This window comes from Paroedura picta, chromosome 5 (assembly GCF_049243985.1).
Source record: "Paroedura picta isolate Pp20150507F chromosome 5, Ppicta_v3.0, whole genome shotgun sequence".
Lineage (NCBI taxonomy): Eukaryota > Metazoa > Chordata > Lepidosauria > Squamata > Gekkonidae > Paroedura > Paroedura picta.
Genome location: NC_135373.1, coordinates 48,722,039 through 48,738,857, shown reverse-complemented (window position 1 = coordinate 48,738,857; position 16,819 = coordinate 48,722,039). Strand labels below are relative to the sequence as shown.

At 48.4% G+C, this 16,819-nt stretch overlaps 1 protein-coding gene across 2 annotated transcripts in view; it reads right to left on the bottom strand.

The window, feature by feature from the left end:
* E2F2 (E2F transcription factor 2) overlaps positions 1 to 16,528 on the bottom strand; it is a 53,673-nt gene extending 37,145 nt beyond the window's left edge. For both annotated transcript variants that reach the window (XR_013231059.1, XM_077337799.1), the window contains exon 1: positions 15,120 to 16,528. Coding sequence is in view for 1 of the 2 variants with exons in the window: in XM_077337799.1 (XP_077193914.1) it covers positions 15,120 to 15,497 (378 nt within the window). In the remaining variant the exon portion in view is untranslated. The remainder of the gene's footprint in view (positions 1 to 15,119) is intronic.
* Positions 16,529 to 16,819: the final 291 nt, after the last annotated feature.

Genomic DNA, 16,819 nt, shown 5'->3' with positions numbered 1-16,819 from the left:
GTTTGGAGCTGAAGTGTTTGTGTCTGACTGAACCCATAGACTTAATACTTTCTGAGCTATACTGGGACGCCACAGTCCCTACATCCTCAGGGCCCATGTCAGGTGGCATGAAAGGAGAGCAGACTTACAGGTACCCAGGATCACTTGAGTCATGACAAAAAACTGGTACAGGGGAAATGGAATTTGGGATCCCTGAGGGCAATGCTCAGGCCACTGCTGAAGCTCCATTGGTGACATATATTATGAGGGCCACTGAGGCAGAGCAGGTTGTTACCATGATGAGGGCATGGTTGGTTCAGATCATTCTCACTGCCCTGCCAGGAGACTGGCATGCTCCTCTTCAGATCCTGACAGGGACCTGACTGGAGAGCCAAAATGAGGCAATGGGGTGCACAGGGGCAACTAAGATGACATCTCGCTCCTCAGCATGAGATAGGTGTTTACAAGATTTGGGAGCAGAGCCAGCCTTCTCTTATGCTTTGCTTTCTTCTGCCGCTTGGCCAGTGGTCCCAACAAGAAACAGTAGTTCTGCCTGCGTCAAAGAGCTCAGGCTCTTCTGCAGAAACATCCTTCAGAGTATCACATCATCGTCGGTAGCCTCATCTCACACTAGTGGTTTGCAGGAGAAGGCAACAGTTAAGCATCACCTGTTTTTAATTTTTCCAGCAGTCCCCAAGCTGAGCAGCCCCCCTGTAAGCACTACAAGGGCCATTTGGCTTGTCTCTTTTGAGGGCCCTGTTCACATCCCCTGCCGAGCAGCCATTCTATGACTTCTGGCAGTCCTGCTGCCCACAGAGGCGCTTGTTCCCGGCAAGTGTATTTCTGGATACTTATGGGTACATCCCCCCAAGCTGGAAGATGAAGGTGGACTCTTGACACATACTAACTGACCCACTCTCCATGTATACCTCCCAGAAGAGGCCCATGCCCAGGTAGCTATGGAATGCCAACTCGCACCCAAGAGCTGAGTGCTAGGCTCACATCATTCTTGAATGGCTTCAGGAACTAAAAGAGACAGCAAAGAAAAAGAAGAAGAAGAAGAAGAAGAGTTCTTTTCCCTACCCGAAGGAGGCTCAGAGCGGCTTACAGTTGCCTCCCCATTCCTCTCCCCACAACAGACACCTTGTGGGGTGGGTGAGGCTGAGAGAGCCCTGATATCACTGCCCGGTCAGGACAGTTTTATCAGTGCCGTGGCAAGCCCAAGGTCACCCAGCTGGTTGCATGTGGGGGAGCGCAGAATCGAACCTGGCATGCCAGATTAGAAGTCCACACTCCTAACCACTACACCAAACTGGCTCTCAAGAGAGAAGTCCCCTCGCTCCGTTTCTCACGTCTGCAGGAAAAGAAAGTACTGCTCATATATGTATCTACTCCCCTGCCATGTGCATGCAGGGAGGCTTGCTGGCATCCCCTCCTCCATAAAGGGAAAAGCAGGGTGCATTCAAGTCCCCGGGGGTGCCAGGACAGCCAGAAAGGACAAAAGGAAGACCAGGAACAGCTGTTTTGTCTGGCCCGCTGTAGCACGATCCTGTCATTCCCCACCACCGGCAGGATTAGCCACTCGACAGCTGGCCAGACAAGCTGCTATATTGATAATGGAGAAGAAAGAGGTCCGTCCGTCCCCCTCCATTTACTATCCTTTCAGCTTGGCAGGCCCACATCCAAAAAGGAGGGCAGAAAGAGGCAAGCACAAGGCAGCTACTACCCAGCAGTCTGCAAGCAGACCACAGAGCCCCTTCCTGCACTGGCAAGAAGGGAAAATGGGAAAAAATTACAGGGGGGGTGAGAGTGGCTCCTTTCTCTTGGCTCCCATTTCTTCCCCCACCCCCATCATTTTCAACAGAAGCCTTATGCTTCTCATCCAGCCTGAACCACACCAACATTCCTTGGCAACTTTCCTCTCACAACCCCTTGGGGGGGAAACAGGTAGACACAACCTCACACTGATTAAAAAAAGAAAAAGACCCTCCCCAGTCAGTTCCCAGAAAGGAATGGGAGCCTTTCTTCCAAGTCACAGCCCAAAGGAGGAGAGGGGAATGGCCAGCCCCAGCCCGAAGGGAACACAGATAAAAGGACAGTTCTGGGCTCCATGCTGCAAGAGGACTGTGCCACACACCAGCCTTGCCCAGGCAGACAGGTCCTGCCCACAACTTGCTCTCCCTCTTTCCTTGATACACACACCCTGCGCAGGGCGTGGGAACCCTTCCGCTCTGTTATCACAGCACACCACTGCTTCAAGCATACACACCCTATGCACAGGAAACAAGAGCTCTACTGTGAAACAGGCTCCATACAGCTGCTCCTGGGGGGGGGGGGATCTTCCCAGACACCCAAATCCCCAAGCCGTTGTGGAGGCCAATTCATACATTCAGCTGCACAAAACATAGCGAGGACGTAAAAGCGGTTATCACGGTTATCACAGCAGAGAAAAATCTCCAATCAGAGACAGCTGGCTCGCTGCGCAATCCTATGCAAATTTATTCTGGGCCAGGTCTATTTCACCCAGTGGGTTTCGGCCAGAATCAGTCTGCCTAGGATGACACTGGTAGCCCTTTCCTGTTAGCCGAAAAGCCAATAAAAGAATCTTGCAGCATCTTAAAGATGAACAGATTTATGTCAGCAGAAACTGTTTGTGGGCTGCAGCCCCCTTCTTCAGGTGCCAGCTGAGGAATAACCATGGTCCTGCGGCCTGGAGAAGTGAACAACCTCTGCCCTTTTATTCTTGACCCTTGAGATTTGGTTTGGCACAGAAGACAGAATGCTAACCATGGGCGGTCTGAGTTCAGTTTCTACCATGGAAACTGACTGAACAGCCTGATCTTGTTAGATCTCTCATTCTCTTGACTTCAAAACCCCACGGCAGCCTTTTTTCAACTTTTAGACCAAGGTATTGCTGAAATAGTTTTTAGGCATTCATGTACCAGGAAACGATGTCAGCTAGCCATGATTCCCTGCCAAGTCCGTCTACCCCCCCCCGGAAGTGAGAGGAGCCTCGGCCAGCAAAGGTTGAAATGGTTAGGGCCCTTCCCCTTCCCACTCACCCCCTCTAGGCCCATCATTGGCCACTTTGGGAGGGGGGCAGGTTAACCTGCCCAAAGAAGGGTAGAATTAAACCCTTTTTCTTTCCTCACCACTCGGAGCTGGAAACAGCAGGTTCAAGGTGGGAGGGCTCTCCCCAGCCACCATTTTGAAACACTCCCCCCCCCCACTGTGATACCTTTGAAGGGCCTTTGCAATGCCATACTATATGGATGTACCCTGTTCGGGAAATCCTGCCTTGCAGGGTCGCCATACGTTACCTGTGATTTGACAGCAACCTCCCCCCCCCCAAAAAAAAGTTCCATCACACCACTTGTGTTTGCAGCAGGCACTTGAAAGTGCGTCTCCCTGCACCACTAGTTTTCTTTCTCCTTAAGACAGAACGGAAGGTTCCAAAGCCAGGATGTATGATCCAAACCAGCACATTTCCTTCTGCCTCCCTCTTTTCTTGGCTGCCTGAAAAAGCTGAACTGAGGCTCGGTTTAAATGGGAGCAAGACAGCTTTGCTAGGGAGCTGAGACTCATTTAGCCATGCGAAACCCGTGCCAAGCAGCAGAGAGCCGTAGCCCTTGTGGGCGTCATGCTGCTGTGCTAAATAAGCATGCTTGGCAGGGGTTGCTGCAAAGTTTAGCAAGACCATACAAAGCTGCACAGGGAAACACTTTGTCATGCTCAGCATCACACTTAAGTATAGCCTAACCCTCTGCCTTCGAGAGCACACGGCAATGTGCCATGCTGAGCCAAGGTCGTTAACTCTGTACACCAGGGGAAAGATGGATTATTCATCCAGGGATTTTGCAGAGTTTGGGAGTTTGTTCCAGTCAGCCAGGAGCATCCTGTTTGATGCTAAATACTATAACCAGTACAATATATAGCCATCCTGCCAAGGAGGGGGAGTGGTAAGATGGAATTCCTCTAGAGCCTTCTCTCTCCTTCTTGCCAAGGGATCTTCTCTGGGGATAGCATTGGAGACATGGTGCCACCACTGAAAAGGCCCAGCCTCCCATCACCATCTGCTTTGTCTGTGATGTTTTATTTCTTTACTTCATTTATATCCTGCCTTTCTCCCCTGTCAGGGACTGAAGAGGCTTACATATGTCCCCTCCCCTTCATTTTATCCTCACAATAACCCTGTAATGTAGGTTAAGCTGAGAAAGGATGGCCAGCCCAATGGCATCCAGTGATGCAGAGTGGCAGAATGAAAATTTGAACCTGGGACCCCTGCACTCTCACCCACTGCAATTACTTCTTTGTGTATCTACTAAAGTGGACTCAGCTTCATGAGTGAGAATACAATCATAGAATTATAGAATAATAGAGATGGACGGGATCTCCTGGGTCATCTAGTCCAACCCCCTGCTCTATGCAGGACACTCACAACCCTATCACTCATCCACTATAACCTGCCACAAAGAATGTATTTACGTGTTTCCAACCCCTTGGTCTTTTATACAGCAAAAAAGAGACAACTATAAATAGCTCTGTGAAACAGAAGCAGAGAAGCACTGTGGTATATCATTTTCAAATTGGCCACCAGGTCCTAGAGAGGTCTATGTGTGAATCCCTACTCATCCACAAAGCTCACAAGGTGACTTTGAGCTAATAATTCTCTGTAGGCTAGTTCTACCTCACAGGATTGTTGTGAGAGTAAAGTGAAATGGGGAAACTACATTCACCATCCTGCGCTTCTTAGAACAAGGGTAGAGCTGGGGGGTGGGGAGATAAATGGACTATCCCCGTAACAGTAGAAGGCGCCAGGGAAATGCACACCCATATTATTTTTGGCCATGAAGACAGATTGTAACAATCTTAGTGATTAAAATTTCCTGCAACTGGAAATCATAACAAATCTTAATTTGTGTTGGCCCAAGTAAAAGCCAAAAACACAAACCAAGTGACATATAAAAGTATGCAAGGGGACCCTTTCAATTGGAGTTTGGGGTAAAGGTTAACAACAGCTGCCATCACAGGGGAACACGAGGTCAACAAAGAAAACTCTAGGAAATACCCACTATACACTATAGTTAAAACCAGCTACCTGAACTAATGAGTTGCCATTCATTGAAATTAGCCAGCCTAACCCTGGAAAAGGGAGCTTCAGTCTGGGGTTGTGCCTCTAGTCAGAACTGCTGTGGTTTCTGTCCTGGGTCCCTCTGGGGGACCTGGTGGCTTCCTGACTGAGGCAGAATAGAGGGTTTTTTTTCTTCTGGAAAGGAAGAGATGTACAGACATCAGGATTACTGGAAGTGGTAGTTGCCTCTGGCCATGGTAGAAGGGGTTGACAAACCCTTGATGTGAACTGAAACGCTGCCTTGAGGCTGCAGAAGACAGAATCCAAGGAGTTGGTGGTTTGCATCTCATAACAGTAGAGAGGAACTTGTCAGTGTTCTGAAAGAAAACTCCCAAGCCCACAAAAGTTCTCAACCCTCTGTATCTCCAGATGCAGGGTCATGCACAAACAGGAGTGTTTTCTTCGCACAACAGCAGAAGCCATGGATATCACAGATGACTCTGCAGCATGTCTTCCAGCATTTATTTCCTGCTGAGAGAGCTTTATAGCTTCTGGCGGAAGAAGTTTGGCCAGGGACTGGGAATGGTCTGGGAGCTTATCAAGATACTGAGAGCTTCTCGCAAATAAAAAGTTGATAGTACCATGTAATGGCGTGATAGTTTAAGATCCTGAAATTCAAGGCTGCTGAAGAGTGCATTTTGTGACCCAGAGAATACAGGCACCGACTCTCCTTGACTAATGTTGGTCTTGTCTCTGATACAACTGCATCTTCTCGATGACAAGAGAAGAAGATAGTGGGTGGACAGACAGAAACTCACAGGACACCTGCTTAATGCTATACAGGGATTCGATCTTGTGAGATTGCTGGCTTTGAAACCAGTTTTGCCAAACCTGAGTAGTCAGGTCAGAACGTCCTTGTAAGACTAGAGGCCCGGAGAATGTGGATACAGGCAACTCAGAATTTTCTCCTTCAGTTTATTATCAGTTGTGGAGACATCAATGTCCAACACCTTGGCTATTTGCAGCATCTGCTCACCATACAGGCAAAGATCTTTGTTAGGGGAGATGGGAGTGAGGGCCCCTACCCTGTGATCTGGAGATGGTTTGGACCAAGCTAAATCAAGATACAACAGTACCCTTACCCTCCAGTTCAGAGTCAAAGGATGCTAAGGACATCAAGGACAGCTGGATATTGTGACATCTCTGTAGAATAGCCATACCCTGGGATGGGTGGTCTAACTTGAGAGTGCTGGTAGTAGAAATCATAGATCATATAATTGGAAAGGGACCTCATGGGTCAATCAGGCCACTGTTACAAGCTGCCAAAAAGCCAAAGCAGCTGACAAAAAGGCTACGTGTAGGTTCACGAAATGAAGAGTCTTTTAATGAGAACTGATTGTAAAAAGTGTAGATAAATCATTCAAGTAGGTTGGGTGGACTATAGAGAGGATGTTCCTCTGAATGCTCTGAATTGGAGAAGATGTTCCACTGAATACTCTGTCCCTCAGATAACAAGTTGTGATAATATTCTATTTTACTATATTTATGATTGATCAAGAACTAGGATTTCCCTATGAGGACAAGTTTTTGAAAAATTCATATTTATGCCACTGAGGAAAAAGGATTTAGAAAACATAGATACAATCAGTTCACCTTTTGTCATTTCAACTTTATATATTTTATTATATACACTTTCTACAATCCATTCTAATTAAGACACTTCGTTTAGCGAACCGACATGTAGCCTTTCTGTCAGCTGCTTCAGCTTTTCAGCTTCTTCGATATCCTGACAGGTCATTCCAGACACTTGTTGCTCTGTCGAGGTGTGGTGTTGAGGACAGACAATGAAATCTAGGGTATCTAAATAGTTGGTGGATTCTAAAAAGTTGTTTCCCATCCACCCAATTCATGCAAAGTATTCTGGAGGTAACCAAGGGGGCTCTCGGCACAAGCCATGTGAACTCTCAAGGGACATTGCCAAAGTTGTTTGACTCATAGAAAAGGAATATGGAACATGCGTCAGATGATGCAACGTAAACTGGAAATTGTAAAATGAGGGACTGAACTCTTAAACGTGGCAATCCTGGGACTGAGTGAACGGAAATGGACTAGATCAGGGCTTTTTCAGTCAAAAGTTTACCCAGTGTTTTACTGTAGAATTGACAAACACAGAAGAAATTGAGTTGTTCTAGTAGTGAGGTGAGATGTAGCACAATTAATATCAGAATTGAAGCTTACACCCCAACTACAGATGCTGAAGAAGAAACAGAAAGCTTGTATGCAAGTGTCCAGGGAGAAACTGATCACACAGCTCAGCAATACTCTGATAATTGCAGGTGATTAGAGTGCAAAAGTAGGAAACAATGGAAGATTTGGACAAGCAATGAAGCAGGAGAGCTACTCAAGAGATTCTGTGGTGACAATTTATTCATTGCAAACACAGGTTTTGAAGAAGAACCTACAGTTTTAGAAAGACAAACGAAAGCTGCACTGAATAATTGGGAGAAACAAATCACAAGTAGATGGGATATCAATAGCTATTTCTAAGCCATAGAAACTGAGTCCATCAAAATCGTAATAAGAATATGCCAACAAATATAGAAAATAATGGCCCATAGACTGGAGACACTCCATCTGCATCCCAGTTCCAAAGCAGGAGATGGTGAAGACTGCAGCAACTATCAGATGACCGCATTCATTTCTTATGCATGTAACGTGATGCTCAAAATCTTGCGACAAAAACTGCTACCATATATCCAATGAGAAATGCTAGATGCTCAAGCTACATTCGGCACAGGAGAAGAAACACTAGAACTTCAGATTCTCAGTAGAATCTGACTTTTCCTTCTCTAACAGATGGGAAATGCATTGGGGTCTGACAAATATTAAAGTTTCTTTCCCTACAAGCATCATTTGTTTTTTTTCTATTTCCAGCTAATGTTGCCACTATGCCCCCATACACTTTTTTCCTCCTAAAGTACTTTGCTCTTGTCAGTTTCCTCTTTGGGTTACAAAATAATCCATGAAGAAACAATGTTATCCACACCTTTAAAGCTAAACCATTGAAGAAGAAAGTCAATCACCCAACCATATCTCAAAAGATAACCAGATTTCGCTAAGCGCAGAATGTGGTGGCAATTTTGCAGCTGTGTGGTAGCAAAGGAGCTCCCCCCAAGAAGTTCAGTCTCCATTTTAAAAGAAGCCCTCTTGGCTACAAGGATTGTGACTAATCCTAGCTGAACTTTCAGAACCTAGAAAAGAAGATAATTCCAGTTGTTAAGAAGAATGTATTCATGGGCACACCTATTTAAACTTTTAGAAGAACTGCTTGAACCTTTCCATGCCTGCAACAGGGAGGGGTCCACAAATTGCCAAATTAACAGTGGAGACAGTCCCCACCCACAAGTTCTTTTTGAATGACAGAAAAAAAAACCTCCTTCAAATCTTCCAGTACAGCAGAACTAGATCTTACTTTAATTAATATTGAGATTTTGCCAAAACGATATGCCTCCATGCCCTCTCTTCTCTCCCCCTCCCCCTCAAGTTCTTCAGTACAGGCATGGAAAGGTTTTCAGATAAAAGGGGAAGTGGCCACAAATGTCAAAACAGTAAATATCAATAACATTTTTGAGGTCAAGCAACAGTTGCTAACTTTGCAAGGCTGTTGTTACACAGGGTCTGTGCATCTATTGTGTAGGCACAGGGGTGGACAAACTGTGGCTCTCCGGGTGCCTAGGGACTACAATTCCCATGAGTTCCTGCTATGAGCATGCTGGTAGGGGTTCATGGGAATTGTAGTCCATGTACATCTGGAGAGCCAAAGTCTGGCCACCCCTGTAGGGCACAGCATAGGTCCGTGCAAAATGTTACTCAGTGCTTGAGCTAAAGTAAAGTCAGCCCAATCCCAGACTGTTATAGCACATCAGTTTTCTCTGGCAAAGACCGTGAGCTATCGGGATCCTATTTAACAAGTTAACTGAAACTATGCTTTACAGTTCCATAGCCATTGGACTCAGCTTCTTCAGATCTCTAGGGCAGTCTCTCCCCACCCTGACAATTCCACAACATCTTCTTCTATCGCACTCAAGCTTCCAAACAAGAACAAAGATTTCCTGCCACAGAAGATGCACGGATTAGACAAAGGATGTCAAAGCCTAGATGTACTTTGGCTGCTTCTTAAATCCACAGATGGGAATGCAGATAGCTGAGAGATACATTTATGGCCCGGTGCCAGCCCTGTAACACCACCCCAGGGATGGGGTCCTTAGGAGCCCGACTCAGGACAGCAGTACTGTTATAATGCCATTCAACAAGAATGTGGGTCAGAAAGAGCCACAGAGAGGGGCTCACAAAACAGGAAGTGGAAACACTTTGCCTAAACCACACTTAAGGAAGCTTAGCCACAGTTTACAGCAAGGCAAGATGTATCAGAAGAGTAGGCAGGGTGCTAGAATAATCAGTATGGGAAGGGAAGGGCAGACCAAGATCTTTCTAGGCCTAAAGGGCTTTTTGTAGCAGCCGAGTAGCCTAGACTGGCCCAATATTGCCAGAGATTGGGAGCTAAGCCAGGTCAGCCATGGTGAAGACTTGGATGAGACACCACCCAGGAAAGGGGGGGGGGTTACTATGCAGAGGACAACAACAGCAAACCACCTCTGACTGTCTCTTGTCTTGAAAGCCCCATGGTCCTGGGGCCGCCACAAGTTGCTTGCAACTTGATGATGCATAATTATTAAGGGGTTTCTGAAATATACTTTACATAAAGTCAAGTTATGGAGGCAAGTTATGGAGGCAGTTTCCAAAAGCAAGGTTTATGCCAGTCATCCGAAATAATCACATTGGGTCTTTTGTGTATATTATAGTAAGAGCTCACCTGCCCTCCAACAGCCAGTATTTGGGCTGTGTATATGACAATCAGCACATCAGTTATCAGTAATTCTAACAGGTATGATTTCAGTAATATAAACAGGCTTTCTGATATCAGCTCTGTGTTGAACTCTGGATTTGGAGCAGTTTGGTTCTCTAATTACCAAAGCCTTGGTTCAGAGAAACAAGGAAAGTAGCCACTGTTTGGACTCCAACGCAGGAATGCTTATCAAGCAAAAGGCACAGTGCTCCCAGCTATACTTCACCAACCTATGGGCATGGAAGCTCAAACCATGAGCTCCAAAGTGCATAAACCACACTCTGCCCAAGCAGAGGTGCGCACTGAATTTTCGCAATATTGCAATCGCACTCCCCTCTCCCCCCCTAAAAAAGGGGTCAAGAACTTCTCCTAATTCTTTCTGGGATTCTCTGGTGTGGCCTAACCTTCTGAAGTTGTGGGGATTCTCTGGTCTGAACAAACCTTTGAGCAACAGGCGGGCACACGCAAAGAGCTCTACAGGGGGGAAAAAGGTTTGGAGAGGGAATCTCAAGGTAGACCTGAGACAGCCATCTAGGTGACAGAGTCAGCATGCCCTCAGAAGCATTGGCTCAGATGCAACCTGAGCAGCAGAAGGTGGGGATCACTGCCATTATGGTAGCCCCCTCTAGAGGGAGGATTCTTTGAGTGCAAATTAAAGCACAGCTGTCAGGCAAGCAGGAGAAAAGCAAGCACACAAAAGAAAGACTGTCATTTAACCCCGGCCAGGCCCACAGAAGGTTAGGCTCTGCCAGAACAGGCATTCCAAGAACCAGAAAGAGAAAGGAAAAGGGAGAGCCTGGGGGGGGGGACCCAGTGATGTTCATAGTAAAGTCCACACCTGCTCGGAGGCATCAGCAAACAGGAGGAAAGGTCATGAAACCAGAGAGATGATTCAACCCTTTGGGAGGAGGAGGACAGAGAGTTATAGCAGAAGCTGGAACTCTTCCCAGGGCTTAGCCGGGGGCGAGGGTGGGGGGAGGCACACCTCCAGGCCTGCCTCTGACAATTAGGCTTACTGGCCAGAGCCTCTGGCAGAAGGTTCCAACAGGAGCCAACCCAGAAAAGATGCTGGGGCAAACAAACAGGCGGGCACCCAAAGAAAGAGTAGTGAGAGCAGCACCAACTGTTACTTGCCTGGTTGCCTATGAAGGGGAAGAAATGACTGCCCCCGGGCTCACCAAGCCCCCGCCCGCTTTCCCTAGAACCTAGAAGAGTGCGCAGGGACAAGGACATCTCTCTGGAAGCCGGAATTCGGGTGCTACCTCGGAAAGGAACTGTTTATAGCAGGGGTGGGTGGCCAAACTATGGCTCTCCAGATACCCATGGACTACAGTTACCATGAGCACATGCTGGCAGCGGCTCATGGTAATTGTAATCCATGCACATCTGGAGAGCCACAGTTTGGCCACCCCAGTTTAGAGTTTTCCACCATTCCCAGAAACAGGGACAGCCGGGCAGAGCAGAAAAGCGGAGGAACAATCTGCTCTCCAGAATGACTTCACAGCTGTTGGGTTGGGCGATCAAGTACAACCTCCCCTGCAGAAAGACATTTTTAACTCCAAGGCTGAGGTTAAGCCTTAACAACAGACCATGGTCACCCAATTCTGCAAGCAAGCCCTGGGCCATTCCCTGCTGGCTCTGGAGTGGTATTTCTTCTGTGCCTGGTTGGCTGGACTGCATGTTTTCCCAAAAGACGTGAGTAAAACAAATTTTGTAACAAGCATGCTCATAATGAAGATAACCTGGAAAGAGGATAAGTAGAGAATGATGGTATGTATCCTGCCTCCAAAAGGCATTCAAACAAAAGAAGAGACATTTTGGTGCATGATGCCACCCATGGTTCCCAACTTTCGGATGTTTCACTTGGATGAATCCAGTTACATAATACCTTTCATTATTCCACCAAATGATACCAAAATGAGTAAAAACTAAACCGCTGCTTTTCTTGCAACATCCAGCCTGAAGGAAGAGGTCTGGAGGACTCAGAAATTCACAGTGTTCTATGCTACTTGGCGAGTTCCAATCAAATGTATTCCAGGTTCGGAGATTTTTTCCCTGCTGAGAACGGCTGCTTTCAGTTTGACCAGAACAGAAAACAACGACTGGAAAACCAAGAAGGAAAGGAAGGCATCGTAGCACATGAAAAGAAGATGAGCACTGAAGCTTGAAGCTGTCTTGTAGCACCAAACCACGGTTTAGCGTTGCATCACAACGGATGCATTGAGATGACCTGGAACATTACCAGACAATATATGCTGTAGGTTACAGTGGCTGGTATAAGAACAGGCAAAGCAGCTCTACCAGTGGTAGCAACCAGCCCCCTTTGAGCACCAGCGCCTGACTTACCAACTAAGTATCACCATGGTATGCAAACTGCTGGATGCTCCAACCCGCACACTTTCCCCGCACATAGAATGAGCAGAGAAGACTGCCTTGCAGGTCAATCAGAACTGACAGAACCCTCCCCTTCCTCCTAGAATAATATAATGATTTGGGGTGGCCAAACTGTGGCTAACCAGATGCTCATGGACTACAGTTACCATGAGCCCCTGCCAGCATGTGCTCGTGGTAATTGTAGTCCATGGGTATCTGGAGAGCCACAGTTTGGCCATCCTCATTGCTTCACTCACCTGTGTCACAGGACCTGTTCTCAGGGCTTATTCCACAGATCCTGGCCACTCATGCCTCCCCTGACAAGTTTGTTTTGACAGGTTCAATCCATCAACAGCAAAGGTGTGCACATTTGCTTCATAAAAGGAAGACCTCTGAAATCACGGCAGGAGAAGTAGCCTTGTATTTCCCTTTATTTTAACACACATACACACAAAAGCAAGCTTAATTCTTCCATCCTCTTTTATACAGCAAGGAAGTACCCAGTTTCAACCAGGGATTCCCAACCAGGGTCCCAGGGAAGCCCAGGGTTAGATTTCTCAGAAGTTCAGAGGGCCGCTGACATCACTGGAGCCAACTTCTTCTGTTGCTCTGCAGGCCTAGCCTCTTTCTCCACCATGGAAACAGTAAAAAGCCAGCTTGGTGTAGTGGTTAGGAGTGCGGACTTCAAATCTGGCGAGCCGGGTTTGATTCCCCACTCCCCCACATGCAGCCAGCTGGGTGACCTTGGGCTCGTCATGGCACTGATAAAGCTGTTCTTACCAAGCAGTGATATCAGGGCTCCCTCAGCCTCACCCACCTCACAGGGTGTCTGTTGTGGGGAGAGGAAAGGGAAGGTGAATGTAATCCGCTTTGAGACTCCTTCGGGGAGAGAAAAGCGGCATATAAGAACCAACTCTTCTTCTAAATGAATACTCGATTGATTGGCTGGCTCCCGCATCTTACTTCCACATTCACTTGTCTGAAGGGGCCTGTCATCACGTCCGGGGTTCCTTGAAGCCTGAGAAACCTTTCAGGGGACCCTCCACAGTCAAAAGGTTGAAAAATACTCAGTGGAGGAGCTATACTGCTTGCCACTAGTGAGGACATGCGAACTGGTCAAAGTGGCACCCTCAGCATTTCCAGAATTCAGGGAGTACACTCTGCACATGCTCAGAGCCAATTTTGGTTCACACATTCCATAGCTGATCACCAAAACCACAAAGACCGTTTTCAATTTTGGACCTCACAAACTGAGACACGGTACCTCATCTTGTGAACCTCAGAATGTGAACTGGGACAACCTAGTCCTACAGCCTCCCCCTCCCCAATAACTCCAATAGAATGTCAAAAGATTACGAATCCTGTGCAAGGATAACATCCCAGGTTATTTACTGACAATTTTAGGTCTACCTTTCTTGTTCCTTCTGCTAGGCAAAGCCTAGGGCCGGTTTACAACCAACAGCAAAAACACAGAGGCCAATCACTTGGCAGATATGCCCTGGCCCAAGCAATTCCGCAATACCAATTGCAAAACCACTTCCAGTTGTGAGTGAGGCTCTGAGTCCTCAGGATACCCTCATCACAGGCTGAAACAAACTCAACAAAGGGCCCTGTAAATCCAGAGGGCTCATTTGAAGATGCCTTTCATGCCCCTTCGGGCTTTCAGTCTGCCTCCTTCAAACTAGCCATTCCTGGAAATTTCTGGCCCACACTGGATCTTTCCCACACTCAAAAGAGAGACAACAGCTAACCACCCTCAAGGATGGCAGCCTGGTGCATCCCAACACGCGCTCAAGGTGGACTGTGCCTCCTGGTTGGAAGAATTTATTCTAGAAGGAAACCTTTCCAGGCTTCATAGTAAAGTCAAAGGAGGGAGTTGAGGCAAGGTGGTGGAGCGCATGCAGTGGTCTCAAGCTGCAATCCCTGCCACCACCAAGGAACCAGCTGTGGGCAGCCACGGCCTGAGTAAACGATATCAGAGGAACTCATGGTCTGACTGGGTATTTTCATAGATACTATCCCAATTTTAAATGTGGAAGAAGAGTCTGGTAAACACAGATGGAGAAATCTCACCTAGCACCCAGTTGAAACTCTCAGTCCTTGCATCTTGTTAATCCTAGCAGTACGGAAATCGTACATTTCCAAGTACCCCACTCCTCACTGTACCAGAGGAGACAGGAGACCCAGGTGCGCTGAGAGACACACCTAAGCAACTGTATCAGATAAGGCTCTCTGCCAACACAAATCAAGATCTGGGGAGGGGGAAAGAGACTGGGTTGGGCCAAGAAGACAGTTCTCCCCAAGGTACAACACTCAGAGGGGAAATCTCCTTTGCAACAGAGAATCACACAACCTGGAATTTCATTTTCCTTCCTGTATAAAGGTCTTTCCTGGCACTTTGTTTTTCTACAGAGGGCATTTCTTATGATGTTCGGTAATCACTGTTGCAATATTAATTTTTGTTAAGAAAAAAAAGGAAGCAGGTACCAGCTTTGCAAACGAAAAGTACAGGGAAGTTGAGGATTGCACAGACCAATGTACTGAGATTCATCTAGACACATACACACACTATGCATTCTAACACACACCCCTCCCCTGGCACAGTGCTGTTAGAAAGCCATTACCTGGAACTTGCACCTCCAGGTATAACCAAGCAGCACACAAAAACCCAGCACACAATGAAACATATGCTCAAGGAACCATAATGGCTTTCTACAAAAGGCTGCTGGAAGAAGAACTGGGGGAGGGGGGGAGGGGGGGAGGGGAAAAGAAGGGAATGAAACATATTACCGGTAATTTTCCAGTGGAGGCCGATCGCATGGTTTTGATTTCAGGTCCATGGGGGGTTGCATACAAGCAGCTGCCCCTCGGCAAGGGGGCCACCACAGCAGTCTGGGGGTACACCTGAGTGAAATAGGTTGCCGGCAGGGCCCGCATCTGCGGACTGCTAAGGTTAGAAGCGGTCAGGTCAGCAGAGGTGATCACAGGTATGGCTTTCTTCTGCTGAGGTGGGGGAGCAATGGCGGGCCCCCCTCTTCCTGGGCCAGAAGGCCCTACTTTGGGGATTCTCAGCATGGCAAGGGTTAAAAAGGGTGCAGGGCCCCGGAAGGAGCAGAGGGTTTCAAAACCGATTTGGACTGGTTCTTGAGAGGTAGACTGGGGAACCATTTAAAGCTGCCATAGGTCTGGACGGAGGAATCAACCCCCACAATGCAGTTGCTCTTTAAACGCCTAATTCATTTCAGAAGGCAAATGCAATTGGGGGCTGGGGGCGCGCTTGACGGGAAGGAATCGCGGGCACCCAGCGCCGCCCCGCTTCTCATCTAAGTCCGTTTCCGAAGTCCTTTTTTTTTCCGGAATGAAGGAGCCATAGGATAGCCAGACCCCAATTTTCTTTTCTCTCCCAAGCCGCTGAATTGCCCACGTTGATTCAAAGAAAAGAACACACACCAAGAAAAAAGAAAAGGGCCCGGGGCTCTCGAAAGATACCGGAGCACCAACTTTGGGGTTGCCTTTTTGCAAATATTTCAATTCCCCCCCCTCCTCCCCCAATTAATTATGTGCCGGAGCTGGGAGGCGAGCTTTGCCGATCCCCTCCCCCTAGCTTTTGTGGCTGGGAAACTGCAGCCGGAGGGCTGCAAACAAAAGCCGGGCGGGTAAAAGCCCCCCACCCCCCGAAGCCTTAACCCCGGCCCCGCTCCAGCGCCTGAGCTCCGGCCCCCCGGGGAGGAAAGCTTCGGAAGAAGCACCCGGGGAGGCTCCGAGCAGCCAGGCCGGGCCTTGGAGCCTATCGGGGGCCCCGGTGCCTTTTCTGGGGCTCTCCGCCTTCCAATGCTGCCTCCTGCTGCTTCTTGGGGCTCCCGGCTGGCCCGCCGCTAGGTTTCCGGGCAGCGCCAGGGCTGGCTGGGGCAAGGATGGATCCGGATTGGGCCAAGAGAGGACCCGATGGCTGCCCAGCCCTTTCTCTTTCCGTTCTTCCTTCTCTCGCTTTTTTTTTTTTTAAGCGCCAAACTACGTGCCGCGAAATTCGGATCTCCCGCGGAAAACCAGGCGCTCCGATTGGTCGCTGCAACACCAGCTCGTCCCCGCCCACCGGATTTGATACATTTTTCAGGGAGAGGAGCGAGACCGGAGGTTCTGCTCTTAAAGGGGAAGCGCCGAGCGGGGCGAGCTCCCCGTCAGGCTTCCACGGACCTCCGGCTTCGCCTGGCCCCGCCCGGCAGGGAGCGTGGGCGTGGCCATGCAAATATTGACCCTGGGAGAGTCGGCTGCACGCCTTGCGGCTGGATCTTAAAGCGGCCGGGGAAGAGGCGGAAAGAGTTTTCGGCCGTCCTTGTCAACTCGGCCGAGCTCTCGGGGGGACGGCGGGGACACACGTGCGCCCGCGCTGCCTTCTTCCCCGCGGTGAAGGAGCGGCCCCCATTCGTCCGCGCCGCGAGCCCCTTTAAGCAGGCGACACGCGCTCTCCAGCCGCCGAACAAAGGCGGCTG